Raw genomic sequence first — 15225 nt, 5'->3', positions numbered from 1 at the left:
GTCTTACTGTATGGGCCTGACGGAGGTGGTCATCTACGGTACATCGAGGTGCCTCTACCAGATTTCCCCAGGTCTCATACATGAAGACACGGGGGGGGGGGCGCCGTCTGCTGATCACGGCACGTGTTCTCCCGATGATGTCTGGTCTAAGAAGAAAGCACGGCGGTCTCGAAACCCCGTGCCCCAGCATTCAAACTTGGGCTGCCAGCTCTCCCTGGCTGACTTAACCTAGTGTTTGCCTACATTATCGGCCTATGTTAAGGTCTTAGGTCTACATTATTATTATCTACAGTTGCCTCAATAATCCTAATATTAGTGTACTAACAGTATAACTACCTACTTCTTCCCTGAAGGGTAAATCTATAAATTAAGTAGTACCTACCATCCACCAACGCCAAACCGGGAGTGTGTGTTTTTGTTTTTGGGTGGGTGTAAGGGCCCTCGAACGGTGTGTTTTTCCCCGTTGGGGTTTCTCGGACCGAATAAGTTCCAAGACCTCTCATTCACGTACAAAATTCTAAATCTACCAACAGAGGTCTATAGTGTTCCAAAATTATGTAAGTAACAATCTATGCAATATATCTGCCTGAAGCACTATATTCAGACTGAGACATTTCATAGAAATAAAATGTTCTTACATAACTTGATATTCGATATTATAAAATTTTTCATGTAAGAAGAACTCAAGTTTTGTTTACATTAGAATGTCAGTGATACTTCCTGCTTTCTAGGTACGAATAATCTTAATAATTATCGCTCTGCTCGCGTTAAATTATCAGTGACATTTAAGGCAAACATCTGCCAAATTCGCGTTTCCCAAGAGACTATATCACCCATTTGTCTTTGTCAGATGAACTAGTCGTTGTCTTCACAGGAATAATGAAACTCAGTTTACTGTGAATCTCTCTCACTAGGCCAAATTACTAGCGAGAGCTGGAGAATATACTACGTTGCTCCACTGTCCTCCCAACAACATAGATAAAACGCACATGTCAATGAGTATCCCATGTTTGTTTGGTAGGCATACTATTTATTGCACCCATTCTTATTTCAACACTGTATATCCTTGCTACGTAGCGAGAAAGTACTGTCCTGCTCATGCATGTTAGAGCAACACACGCGAAACCTAGTACCACTTTCGAGACAAATAACTCAGCGCTCTGCCTGACTTATTTTCTTCCCACTAGTAAATAACATCAGTCCCCGTGGTTTGTGAAATCAGTCATTAACGCGTTTAGTGTTAATACAGTATCAATAATGGGTCATTTTTTCACAGATATCGTGACATATGCTTCACCTACGATATTTGTATCAGTTGGTGAACTTTTGTGCACGTTTTTAATGCACATTCTTAGTGACCCTACCTCATGTATGTGCGTTCTTCCTAAGTTTACCTCGTGTACGTTTTCTATGAATTTACCTCATGTACGTTCTTCCTTAGCTTACCTCATGTACATTTTTCCTAAGTTAACCCAATGTGCGTTTTTCCCGAGCTTAATCTCTCTTGTTTTGTAATAGCCCCAACCCATGTATGTTGCTAAGCTAATCCATGTCCTTCCTAACAGTAACATACATATGTTTATACTGAAAGAACAAATTACTGAGCTCTATCTCACCTCTCTCTCATTCTCTTTTGTTTTTACACAAGGGTTTTACAAGGTTAAGTTAAGGGTTGTCCTTCTCTCTTTCTCTTTCTAGGGAAAAATTTGTATTACATTTCCTCTCCATTCGCCTCTTGCTTTCCTCTTTGTACTCATAACTTGTCCTTCGGCCTTCCTCTTAGCATTACTGACTTGTTCGTCGTTGTTCCTCGAAGTACCCATGACGTATCCACATTTCTGCCTTCTCAAGACTTCCCTACAGATCGTTCATGTGATCTCCACCCTGCAGCATCTCTCCTCGTAGGGAATTCGTACCTTCTTTATTCTCCCATGCCATTAATTTTTTTCCCCGTATGTGTGACTGGACGTTTCTCGGGTTTCCCCCGGCAGTTGTAAACTCAGTTGGATGTTCTCATATTTATATGGATGTACTCATACTCGTCTGTGTGTACTAATATTTACCTGGATGAACTCATACCCACCTGGAGGTACTCGTACTCAGAAGTATTCTTTTCCCCTCAGGCCCCCTTGTATGTACTCATCCCCTGATGTCTCATATCACGAGTGTACTCATGCTCATTTGTACTCATACTCACCTGGATGCACAAATACTTACATTAACTCATCTCCCAATGAACCCCTTACTCCCTTTTCGTTAACTCTCTTGGATGTACTCATCTCCCCATTACGCATCCGCACACTCACCTGGATGTACTCATCTCCCACTGACGTATCCGCACACTCACCCAGATGTACTCATCTCCCCCTGACGTATCAGCACACTCACCTGGATGTACTCATCTTCGTTTCTGAGGTGCTCTGCGATGAACTCCACAGCCTCCGTCGCCTTGTACGCCTCAGGGGTAATGAAGAGCGAGTCTGAGCTCTCAGACTCGCGTCTAGGCATCTGCAATAGTGGAGACTACTCGATTAGGACCAATATCTTACCCAGAGTGGCCGACCCGGCTGGGCTAAGGAGCCTCTTTAAGCCCCCTCTGAAAGTAATTCAAATTAAGACTAACATACTGACTGCTACTGAAGCTGTACTCCACAATGCCGTGGCTGGACCAATTCCACAACTCTTCCACAAATCGGCCATCAAGTCACGACAGAGAGAGAGAGAAAAAAAGCGAGCCACTCGTGGCTTCATCATGGTTTAGAACGGAACAGTTTTCATTCCACATTCATGGGTTTGTTGTGAATTGTTCCATTTACAGTGTTTTGGCTTTTATTCTTCTCATTCTTTTAAGCACACACACACTATTTACTCTGAGAGAACCGGACTACAATCGTATTTGGTGAGCAAACACTAGGACATTTTTATTAGAAAACGTTTCGGTCCTGGGACCTTGATCACTTGTCTTTCTAAACCAGTTTGTCAGTATTTATTACCAAGGTTTCTACCCCACAGTCGTATTTCTCCCGTTTACTTATGAATATTTGAACCAACTAGGTGGACATATTTAGACAGAAATAATATGAAACCTTCACATGAACACATTTCTCACAGACACGTTATATTGAACTCCAGTTTACCCTCAATAACCTTCACAATCATCAATTTATTTCCTCATAAGTCATAACAACTATAAACATTATAACAGTCTTAAAAACAAAAAGTCAGAATATTTGTCAGAGACTATAACTCTTAGCTTCAAGTAAACCAACTTAATCTTATAAATGTCTGTAGTTTTAAGTTATTCTTAAGACTGCCAGAAATACTCTGCATAACCTGAGTCTTTCTCTCAAGTATTGCAGATATGTCAACTATTCCTGTACCAATTATTTTTTGTAACTTTATAGAAATTATTATTATTATTATTACTATTATTATTATTATTATCAATAATGAAAGAACACTGCAGCAGGTCTACTAACCCATACTAGGCAAGTCCAACTCGCACCCATCCACACCCACTGATGTAACTGCCCATCCTATATTAAAATGTACTCAAAGTTCTTGCCTCAATGACGCTACCTGAGTTTGCTCCACTTACCTACAATTCTATTGCCAAATCAGTACTTCGTTGTATCTTTCCTAATTCTAAATCTCTCCAACCTGAATCCTTTGCTGCGAGTCCTGTGTTGGGTAGATATTTTGAATCCGCTCTTTATATCCCTTTATATATTATTTCTTGTTTTCCATTGATACACTTCAATCACTTCTCCCACAAGGCAAAACCTTAGAACATAATAGTTTTACAACAGTCTTTCTTGAAAGTTTTCCAGAAGTGTCCTGACCACAAAAGCAAAGTTCTGGGATTAAAATTTCTTTTTCAAATTTTGTTTAATTATAAAAAATTGGGAAATGATGCTTATTTCCCAGGAACACGACAAAAGTGAAATTTTGTTACATTGTGTATAATTCTACGCTGTTGCGACGAATGTAAGTTTGGTGTCTTCAGCCTATCTTCGAAGAAAAGGTTTTCGATAGTTAAATAATACATGTGCATCAGTTTGGTATCTTTATTCTGAAACTCTCCGCCTACACAATAAGCTTCCTCAGTCGAATATATAGGAAGTAGCCGAAGTAGTGGAGGTTTAAATATGATATAATCAGTTCATCGTCCTCGATTACGTAGTTTTGATGTGGTTAGTCCCTCTGCCTGAGGGACTGACCACATCAGTCACTTTAATTAAGATCTACATTATTTAGCTTATAGATATCACAGTCATTTTCTTTTCCTAAGATTAAAACCATATATTTATCAGCGTTGAACTGCATTTGCCACTTCTCCGATCTTAACTACCGACATGTCACTGACGCAGTGAGCTTAGTCAAGGTAACCATTAACGTGATAAAGTTCCTGCCTAAGTGGACCTCTTTAAAGTTTATTTTCAATGAGACAAAGTATTAAATTAAATACAGATTTATCAGACATTGAAAAACGTGTAGTTATACATTTCAGTTAAGGCAGACTTAAAATTAAATATAGTGAAGATTCAATATCGCGTCTGTGTCTTATACATCCAGTAAGTCTGCTACGGTGTTCCTCCATCCTTATGCTCTTATGCTCATTGTGCGGGTACTTCGTACCGTCGTGCGGGTGCTTTGTACAATCGTGTGGGTACTTTGTTCCATCGTGTGAGTACTTTGTACAATCGTGTGGGTACTTTCTACCATATTGTGGGTACTTCGTACCATACTGTAGGTGCTTTGTACCATATTATGTGTACTTTGTATTGGTACTTTGTACCATATTATGGGTACTTGGTGCCATATTGTGTGTACTTTGTAACATATTATGGGTACTTTGTACCATATTGTGGGTACTTTGTGCCATATTGTGTGTACTTTGTAACATATTATGGGTACTTTGTACCATATTGTGGGTACTTTGTACCATCGTGTCTGTGCTTTATACCATCATTCGTATGGTACTGTTGTACTATCATGTGGGTGCTTTCTACCAACATAAAGGTAACCTGTACCATTGTGTGAGTACTTTGTAAATAAATGGCACACACACACACACACACACACACACACACACACACACACACACACACACACACACACACACACACACACACACACACACACACACACAACATTTTAGGTCACGGCATAATGTATCGTCGAAAAAAATTTGCATTCTTTTTAGCAAAGCAACATCATATTTAACAAGAAAATATTTGTTTAAATTAACCGAGCATATTAACATGCTCATTCAACTCAGACTGAAAAACACAACAGACAAAGCCTACAAAAAAAATGATTTCAAATGGCAATTTTTCATTTTTTTTAAGTTTCTCTAAAATCTGAATTATATTTAAACATCTAATTTTTTTTGGGTTTCCCTTTTGTTGTTGACACGTCTGGACGAGCCTAAGATCAGTCAGTGTACGAGCCTAAGATCAGTGTACGAGCCTAAGATCAGTCAGTGTACGAGCCTAAGATCAGTCAGTGGACGAGCCTAAGATCAGTCAGTGGACAAGCCTAAGATCAGTCAGTGGAGGAGCCTATGATCAGTCAGATGTACGAGCCTAAGATCAATCAGTGCACGAGCCTAAGATCAGTCAGTAGACGAGCCTAAGATCAGTCAGTGTACGAGCCTAAGATTAGTCAGTGGAGGAACCTAAGATCAGTCAGTGGACAAGCCTAAGATCAGTCAGTGGAGGAACCTAAGATCAGTCAGTGGACGAGCCTAAGATCAGTCAGTGGAGGAGCCTAAGATCAGTCAGTGGAGGAGCCTAAGATCAGTCAGTGGAGGAGCCTAAGATCAGTCAGTGGAGGAGCCTAAGATCAGTCAGTGGAGGAGCCTAAGATCAGTCAGTGGAGGAGCCTAAGATCAGTCAGTGGAGGAGCCTAAGATCAGTCAGTGGACGAGCCTAAGATCAGTCAGTGGACGAGCCTAAGATCAGTCAGTGGACGAGCCTAAGATCAGTCAGTGGACGAGCCTAAGATCAGTCAGTGGACGAGCGTCAGATCAGTCAGAGGACGAATTTAAGATCAGTCAGTGTACGAGCGTCAGATCAGTCAGTGGAGGAGCCTAAGATCAGTCAGTGTACGAGCGTCAGATCAGTCAGAGGACGAATTTAAGATCAGTCAGTGTACGAGCGTCAGATCAGTCAGTGGAGGAGCCTAAGATCAGTCAGTGTACGAGCGTCAGATCAGTCAGAGGACGAATTTAAGATCAGTGAGTGTACGAGCGTCAGATCAGTCAGAGGACGAATCTAAGATCAGCCAGTGTACGAGCGTCAGATCAGTCAGTGTACGAGCCTAAGATCAGTCAGTGGACGAGTCTAGGATCAATGAGTGGACGAGTCTAGGCTCAGTCAATACTCACCTCTCTGTTGATCTTGCAGTTAGGATGGTGAAGGTTGGAGAGTTCCATGTGTTCAATTTTGCCCTTGTCGACCTCCGGTGAGCCGTAGTGATGGTGTGGAGGCACTCCAGCTGCCACACACACACACAAACACAAACACAAACAAAAAACAGCATCTGTTATGCATAGCAGTTTTCACACTATCGTAAATTTACAAATCAAGAAACAGGTGGGGCTCGAACTCGTGGCAAGTGAGTCCTGAAACTCACAGGCCAGTGTGTTAACCACTCGGCCCATGCTAACCTATGGTACATACAGACATGTAATGAAAATGATTTTGAAAACCGAGAAGTTGAAGACTGAGTTACTTGTACAACATTTGGGAATCTTTTTTTTTTTTTTGAGGAAAAGTTCCGTCAGTCAGTGACTTTGTCAGTCCAATACAGAGAATAATAGGAAGATGAGGAGTATGAGATAATCAGTCCCTCAGCCTGGAGTCGATGTGCTCAATTCATCAGTGTTGCATAAGTGTCTCATTCATCAACGTACAGAAATAGGCTTAGGAAGAGGAATCTCAGAGCCAGCTGGTCCAGTGGTTACACACTGGCATGTGAGGTTTTAACACTCACTCGCCATGAGTTCGAATCCCATCTGTTCCCTGATGTGTTTGTAATAATGTTACGTATTATGATTTCTTGACTGGTGACAGCCGGTGAAGGGCAGTTTATATTATATGGATCAAGAGCATTTCTCAGGGGAATAATAAATCTGATGTACTACAATAAATTTATAAAAGATAAATATCAGTAACACCATTTGTGGTGATGGTTGAGTGGTGATGGTTGAGTGGTGATGGTTGAGTGGTGATGGTTGAGTGGTGATGGTTGAGTGGTGATGGTTGAGTGGTGATGGTTGAGTGGTGATGGTTGAGTGGTGATGGTTGAGTGGTGATGGTTGAGTGGTGATGGTTGAGTGGTGATGGTTGAGTGTTGATGGTTGAGTGTTGATGGTTGAGTGGTGATGGTTGAGTGGTGATGGTTGAGTGTTGATGGTTGAGTGTTGATGGTTGAGTGTTGATGGTTGAGTGTTGATGGTTGAGTGTTGATGGTTGAGTGTTGATGGTTGAGTGTTGATGGTTGAGTGTTGATGGTTGAGTGTTGATGGTTGAGTGTTGATGGTTGAGTGTTGATGGTTGAGTGGTGATGGTTGAGTGGTGATGGTTGAGTGGTGATGGTTGAGTGTTGATGGTTGAGTGTTGATGGTTGAGTGTTGATGGTTGAGTGTTGATGGTTGAGTGGTGATGGTTGAGTGTTGATGGTTGAGTGGTGATGGTTGAGTGTTGATGGTTGAGTGTTGATGGTTGAGTGGTGATGGTTGAGTGTTGATGGTTGAGTGTTGATGGTTGAGTGTTGATGGTTGAGTGTTGATGGTTGAGTGTTGATGGTTGAGTGGTGATGGTTGAGTGTTGATGGTTGAGTAGGGATGGTTGAGTGGTGATGGTTGAGTGGTGATGGTTGAGTGGTGATGGTTGAGTGTTGATGGTTGAGTGTTGATGGTTGAGTGTTGATGGTTGAGTGGTGATGGTTGAGTGGTGATGGTTGAGTGTTGATGGTTGAGTGTTGATGGTTGAGTGGTGATGGTTGAGTGTTGATGGTTGAGTGGTGATGGTTGAGTGGTGATGGTTGAGTGTTGATGGTTGAGTGTTGATGGTTGAGTGTTGATGGTTGAGTGTTGATGGTTGAGTGTTGATGGTTGAGTGTTGATGGTTGAGTGTTGATGGTTGAGTGTTGATGGTTGAGTGTTGATGGTTGAGTGGTGATGGTTGAGTGGTGATGGTTGAGTGTTGATGGTGGTGAGTGTTGATGGTTGAGTGAGTTGATGGTTGAGTGGGTGATGGTTGAGTGTTGATGGTTGAGTGGTGATGGTTGAGTGTTGATGGTTGAGTGTTGATGGTTGAGTGGTGATGGTTGAGTGTTGATGGTTGAGTGTTGATGGTTTGAGTGTTGATGGTTGAGTGAGTGTTGATGGTTGAGTGTTGATGGTTGAGTGTTGATGGTTGAGTGGTGATGGTTGAGTGGTGATGGTTGAGTAGGGATGGTTGAGTGGTGATGGTTGAGTGGTGATGGTTGAGTGTTGAAGGTTGAGTGTTGAAGGTTGAGTTTTGAAGGTTGAGTGTTGAAGGTTGAGTGTTGAAGGTTGAGTGTTGAAGGTTGAGTGTTGAAGGTTGAGTGGTGATGGTTGAGTGGTGATGGTTGAGTGTTGAAGGTTGAGTGTTGAAGGTTGAGTGTTGAAGGTTGAGTGTTAAGGTTGAGTGTTGAAGGTTGAGTGTTGAAGGTTGAGTGTTGAAGGTTGAGTGTTGAAGGTTGAGTGGTGATGGTTGAGTGGTGAAGGTTGAGTGGTGATGGTTGAGTGGTGATGGTTGAGTGGTGAAGGTTGAGTGGTGAAGGTTGAGTGGTGAAGGTTGAGTGTTGATGGTTGAGTGTTGATGGTTGAGTGGTGATGGTTGAGTGGTGATGGTTGAGTGGTGATGGTTGAGTGGTGATGGTTGAGTGGTGATGGTTGAGTGGTGATGGTTGAGTGGTGATGGTTGAGTGGTGATGGTTGAGTGGTGATGGTTGAGTGGTGATGGTTGAGTGGTGATGGTTGAGTGGTGATGGTTGAGTGGTGATGGTTGAGTGGTGATGGTTGAGTGGTGATGGTTGAGTGGTGATGGTTGAGTGGTGATGGTTGAGTGGTGATGGTTGAGCGTTGATGGTTGAGCGTTGATGGTTGAGCGGTGATGGTTGAGCGGTGATGGTTGAGCGGTGATGGTTGAGCGGTGATGGTTGAGCGGTGATGGTTGAGCGGTGATGGTTGAGCGGTGATGGTTGAGCGGTGATGGTTGAGCGGTGATGGTTGAGCGGTGATGGTTGAGCGGTGATGGTTGAGCGGTGATGGTTGAGCGGTGATGGTTGAGCGGTGATGGTTGAGCGGTGATGGTTGAGCGGTGATGGTTGAGCGGTGATGGTTGAGTGGCGATGGTTGAGTGGCGATGGTTGAGTGTTGATGGTTGAGTGTTGATGGTTGAGTGTTGATGGTTGAGTGTTGATGGTTGAGTGTTGATGGTTGAGTGGTGATGGTTGAATGGTGATGGTTGAGTGGTGATGGTTGAGTGTTGAAGGTTGAGTGTTGAAGGTTGAGTGTTGAAGGTTGAGTGAAGGTAGAGTGGCGAAGCGTTGAGTAGTGATGGCTGAGTGGTGAAGTAGAGGTTAAGTGGTGGTTGAGTGGTGATGGTTGAGTGGTGATGGTTGAGTGGTGATGGTTGAGTGGCGAAGGTTGAGTGGCGAAGGTTGAGTGGCGAAGGTTGAGTGGCGAAGGTTGAGTGGCGAAGGTTGAGTGGCGAAGGTTGAGTGGCGAAGGTTGAGTGGCGAAGGTTGAGTGGCGAAGGTTGAGTGGTGAAGGTTGAGTGGTGAAGGTTGAGTGGTGAAGGTGGTGGTTGAATGGTGAATTTGATGGTTAAGTGGTGAAGGTGATGGGTGTCTTGTAAAGGTGATGGTTGAGTTGTGAAGGTTGTGGTTAAGTGGTAAAGGTGGTGATTGAGTGGTTAAGGTGATGGTTGAGTGGTGAAGGTGATGGTTGAGTGGTGATGGTGATGGTTGAGTGGTGAAGTTGGTGGATGAGTGGTGAAGGTGATGGTTGAGTGGTGAAGGTGACTGTTTATTGGTGAATGTAGCGGCTGAGTGGTGAAGGTGGTGGATGAGTGGTGAAAGTGATGGTTGTGTGGTGAGGGCAGTGTTCTGGAATGAGGGCGGTGGTTGAAGGATGATGTTAGTAGTTGCGGGGTGTGGAGAAATTTTGTCCACAGGGACCGTCGACCACTCTCACGACTGACAGTACAGAAGTGGGCTAAAGAGGGTCATTACCTCTATTTTGCACGAGCAGAAATGAAGTAAGAGCTTAAGTCTTGCAATATAGCTTCTTCATTATGCATACCATATATCTCAACATGTGTTCCTTACTAAGTTAAATGTTCACAAGATGCTCTCCTTAGATTGGGCCGTGAGTAAGACCTCCTCCTTCTTTGCTGGAAGCTTCTATTTTCCCTGACTATTAAAAATTTGAGATAATATGCCTTAAGCAGATGATATAGCTAGTGGCACTATACTCATTAACCCGCAAGAAATCCACACTTCTTAATTATGTTGAGTTATCAGAGCTGGTACCTATACCCGTAGACACTATGTCAGCAGAAATGCAACTGTAAATAGAGATGCGGGAGGCTCCAACAGGCAGACCATCATGACGAGTGAATTCGGTCAATGACGATGTGACGACGTGATTGAGCGTCTCCGGCCGGGCCATGCCGTGTCGAGACGTAGAACATTCGTGGCTGTATCCACATATACTTTGTGAAACTCGACTCGCACTCGACAATCTCCAGGAAGAACCGTGGAAGAGATAACAAGTACGGAACTCTCCTAAGCGCACGAGCGCTAGAAACTCCCTTCCATGAATAACTAGACATAGCGAGTAAATACCACGGCGGAACTATCCTCTGTGTCACTTATTTGTGTATGAACTAATATTAAGGAGAACCTCTGTACTATGGACATTATCCACGACCATCCAAGTGATGGTCGTCAGGCGAAGTTCCATGTGTCATCGTGATGACAGCAGTGAAGACTTCAGTCGTCATAACTTCAATCAAGCCATCGATACCGGTGTTATATCATATGGGTACGTTATACATTCAGGTAAGTTTTCAAGTACATGTTTTACCGTTTTGCTGCAGCTAATAACATATTTATGTGGGGTTGATAAGACTAACCAAATCGACGCCGTGAGAAGTGGTCCAACGTCCACATACAGGTAACAGACGTGATCTCACCCTACATTACCTGTACACCTGACGACAGTATGTCAGGAGGGCGTCATAATTATAGTAACTGGCTCTCTTACAGCCCAGTGGGAAACAAAATAGCCGAAGTCTGAGGAGGCCCCAGGGAATGGCTGCTGGGCTTTTAAACAGTCAACGACGAAGATGAGTAACCTATGCCCAGACAGTGGTCTTTTTGTACTATAATAATTCAATACTCATCTCCAGTATTGCTTCACACGGGGTGAGGGGTGTAGGTTGAGGGGTGAAAGTGGTAGTTGATGAGTGATGGTGGTGGCTGAAAGGAGATTGTGGTAGCTAAGGGGTGAAGGGGGTTACTGAGGCCACGGTGTGTTGACGAAGGTCACGGTTCAGTGACTAAGGTGATGGGGTGGTGACAGGTGACTGAATGGTGACTGAGGTGACGGGGTGGTGACTGAGGTCGCAGGATGGTCACTGAGGTCACGGGTTGGTGACTGGGATCACAAGGTATGTTGACTGAAGGTCACGGGGTGGTGACTGAAGGTCGCACGATGGTGACTAAATTTGCGGGGTGGTGAATGAGAAGAACGTATCTTATGGGACTTACCGTTCATTTCGTTCATCCAGTGAAGTCGCGTTTTCTTGGGTCTCTTCATGAACAACATGATAGGAAGATACTTGAGGAACATGACACGAATCCAGTTAGGCATCCGGTGTGTCCTGGGTCCTCTGTGAAACACGCCGTCATCAATGTGCAAGTCAAGATGTGTGCTCTGATCATAGTTACATTCAAGTAGTAGTAGTAGTAGGATAAGCTGTAGTAATAATAATAATACTTGTGGTAGTAGCAACAGTAGTATTAATGATAAGAATTATAACTGGCAATAATTATACTAATATTACTACTAATAATAATAAAAATATCGATAATAATTATAGCAGTTTTAATAATAGTAATACTACTACTACTACTACAAATAATATTAAGAACATATAAGAATAATAATAAGAATATAGTAAAAAATATAAATAATATATAATAATAACACTAACAGTACTTGTACCTCCTCCCATGGGAGACTTAAGTCTCGAGACACTCCCCAGATAGGGAGCCAAGGCCGGGTCACCACTACTTGGAAAAGACCCGGGCCGGGAGAGTACCGGCGAATAAAAAAAAAAAAAAAAAATTTAGTACTACGACTGCTATAACAACAACTACACCAACAATTACAAAAACAACAAAAGTATTAAAACAAGAAGAACAACAACAGCAATTACTACTAGTACAAAAAAACCCACTACTACTGCTACCATTGCTACCACCACCACTACTACTGCTACCATTGCTGCCACCACCACTACTACTGCTACCATTGCTACCACCACCACTACTACTGCTACCATTGCTGCCACCACCACTACTACTGCTACCATTGCTGCCACCATTATTACTGCTACCATTGCTGCCACCACCACTACTATTGCTACCATTGCTGCCACCACCACTACTACTGCTACCATTGCAACCACCACCACTACTACTGCTACCATTGCTGCCACCACCACTACTACTGCTACCATTGCTGCCACCACCACCACTACTACTGCTACCATTGCTGCCACCACCACCACTACTACTGCTACCATTGCTGCCACCACCACTACTACTGCTACCATTGATGCCACCACCACTACTACTGCTACCATTGCTGCCACCACCACTACTAATGCTACCATTGCTGCCACGACCATTGCTACTGCTACCATTGCTGCCACCACCACTGCTACTGCTACCATTGCTGCCACCACCACTACTACTGCTACCATTGCTGCCACCACCACTACTACTGCTACCATTGCTGCCACCACTACTAATGCTACCATTGCTGCCACGACCATTGCTACTGCTACCATTGCTGCCACCACCACTACTACTGCTACCATTGCTGCCACCACCACTACTAATGCTACCATTGCTGCCACGACCACTGCTACTGCCACCATTGCTGCCACCACCACTACTACTGCTACCATTGCTGCCACCACCACTACTACTGCTACCATTGCTGCCGCCACCACCACTACTACTGCTACCATTGCTGCCACCACCACTACTACTGCTACCATTGCTGCCACCACCACTACTACTGCTACCATTGCTGCCACCACCACTGCTACTGCTACCATTGCTGCCACCACCACTACTACTGTTACCATTGCTGCCACCACCACTACTACTGCTACCATTGCTGCCACCACCACTACTACTGTTACCATTGCTGCCACCACCACTACTACTGCTACCATTGCTGCCACCACCACTGCTACTGCTACCATTGCTGCCACCACCACTACTACTGTTACCATTGCTGCCACCACCACTACTACTGTTACCATTGCTGCCACCACCACTACTACTGCTACCATTGCTGCCACCACCACTACTACTGTTACCATTGCTGCCACCACCACTACTACTGCTACCATTGCTGCCACCACCACTACTACTGCTACCATTGCTGCCACCACCACTACTACTGCTACCATTGCTGCTACCACCACTACTACTGTTACCATTTCGAGCCACCACCACTACTACTGCTACCATTGCTGCTACCACCACTACTACTGTTACCATTTCGAGCCACCACCACTACTACTGCTACCATTGCTGCCACCACCACTACTACTGCTACCATTGCTGCCACCACCACTACTACTGCTACCATTGCTGCCACCACCACTACTACTGCTACCATTGCTGCCACCACCACTACTACTGCTACCATTGCTGCCACCACCACTACTACTGCTACCATTGCTGCCACCACCACTACTACTGTTACCATTGCTGCCACCACCACTACTACTGCTACCATTGCTGCCACCACCACTACTACTGCTACCACTGCTGCCACCACCACTACTACTGCTACCACTGCTGCCACCACCACTACTACTGCTACCACTGCTGCCACCACCACTGCTACTGCTACCATTGTTGCCACCACCACTGCTACTGCTACCATTGCTGCCACCACCACTACTGCTACCATTGCTGCCACCACCACTACTATTGCTACCATTGCTGCCACCACTAATGCTACCATTGCTGCCACCACCACTACTACTGCTACCATTGCTGCCACCACCACTACTACTGCTACCATTGCTGCCACCACCACTACTACTGCTACCATTTCTGCCACCACCACTACTACTGTTACCATTGCCGCCACCACCACTACTACTGTTACCATTTCCGCCACCACCACTACTACTGCTACCATTGCTGCCACCACCACTGCTACTGCTACCATTGGTGCCACCACCTCTACCACTGCTACCATTGCTGCCACCACCACTACTAATGCTACCATTGCTGCCACCACTACTGCTACTGCTACCATTGCTGCCACCACCACTGCTACTGCTACCATTGCTGCCACCACCACTACTACTGCTACCATTGCTGCCATCACTACTACTGCTACCATTGCTGCCACCACCACCACTACTACTGCTACCATTGCTGCCACCACCACTACTACTGCTACCATTGCTGCCACCACCACTACTACTGCTACCATTGCTGCCACCACCACTACTACTGCTACCATTGCTGCCACCACCACTACTACTGCTACCATTGCTGCCACCACCACTACTACTGATACCATTGCTGCCACCATTATTACTGCTACCATTGCTACTACCACCACTACTACTGCTACCATTGCTGCCACCTGCCACCACCACTATTACTGCTACCATTGCTACTACCACCACTACTATTCCTACCATTTCTGCTACCACCACTACTATTCCTACCATTTCTGCTACCACCACTATTGTTTACTGTGATCTTATTGCATATATATATATATATATATATATATATATATATATATATATATATATATATATATATATATATATATATATATATATATATATATATATATATATATATATGAAGATTGAGACACTTATGCAACATATGGACTGATGAAGCCAC

General features: G+C 44.2%; 1 protein-coding gene across 1 annotated transcript in view; it reads right to left on the bottom strand.

Moving 5' to 3' along the window:
* Positions 1-15225, bottom strand: part of LOC128706532 (nicotinic acetylcholine receptor beta1) — a 101267-nt gene that overhangs the window by 2439 nt on the left and 83603 nt on the right. The window contains exons 6-8 of the mRNA XM_053801449.2: positions 11815-11936; positions 6392-6501; positions 2389-2508 (exon numbers count right to left, since the gene is read on the bottom strand). Coding sequence (XP_053657424.2) covers positions 2389-2508; positions 6392-6501; positions 11815-11936 — 352 coding nt within the window. The remainder of the gene's footprint in view (positions 1-2388; positions 2509-6391; positions 6502-11814; positions 11937-15225) is intronic.

The sequence above is a fragment of the Cherax quadricarinatus genome, chromosome 36 (assembly GCF_038502225.1).
Source record: "Cherax quadricarinatus isolate ZL_2023a chromosome 36, ASM3850222v1, whole genome shotgun sequence".
Classification (NCBI taxonomy): Eukaryota; Metazoa; Arthropoda; class Malacostraca; order Decapoda; family Parastacidae; genus Cherax; species Cherax quadricarinatus.
Note: the sequence above shows the minus strand (reverse complement) of the source record. Positions and strands in the feature narration are given on the sequence as shown.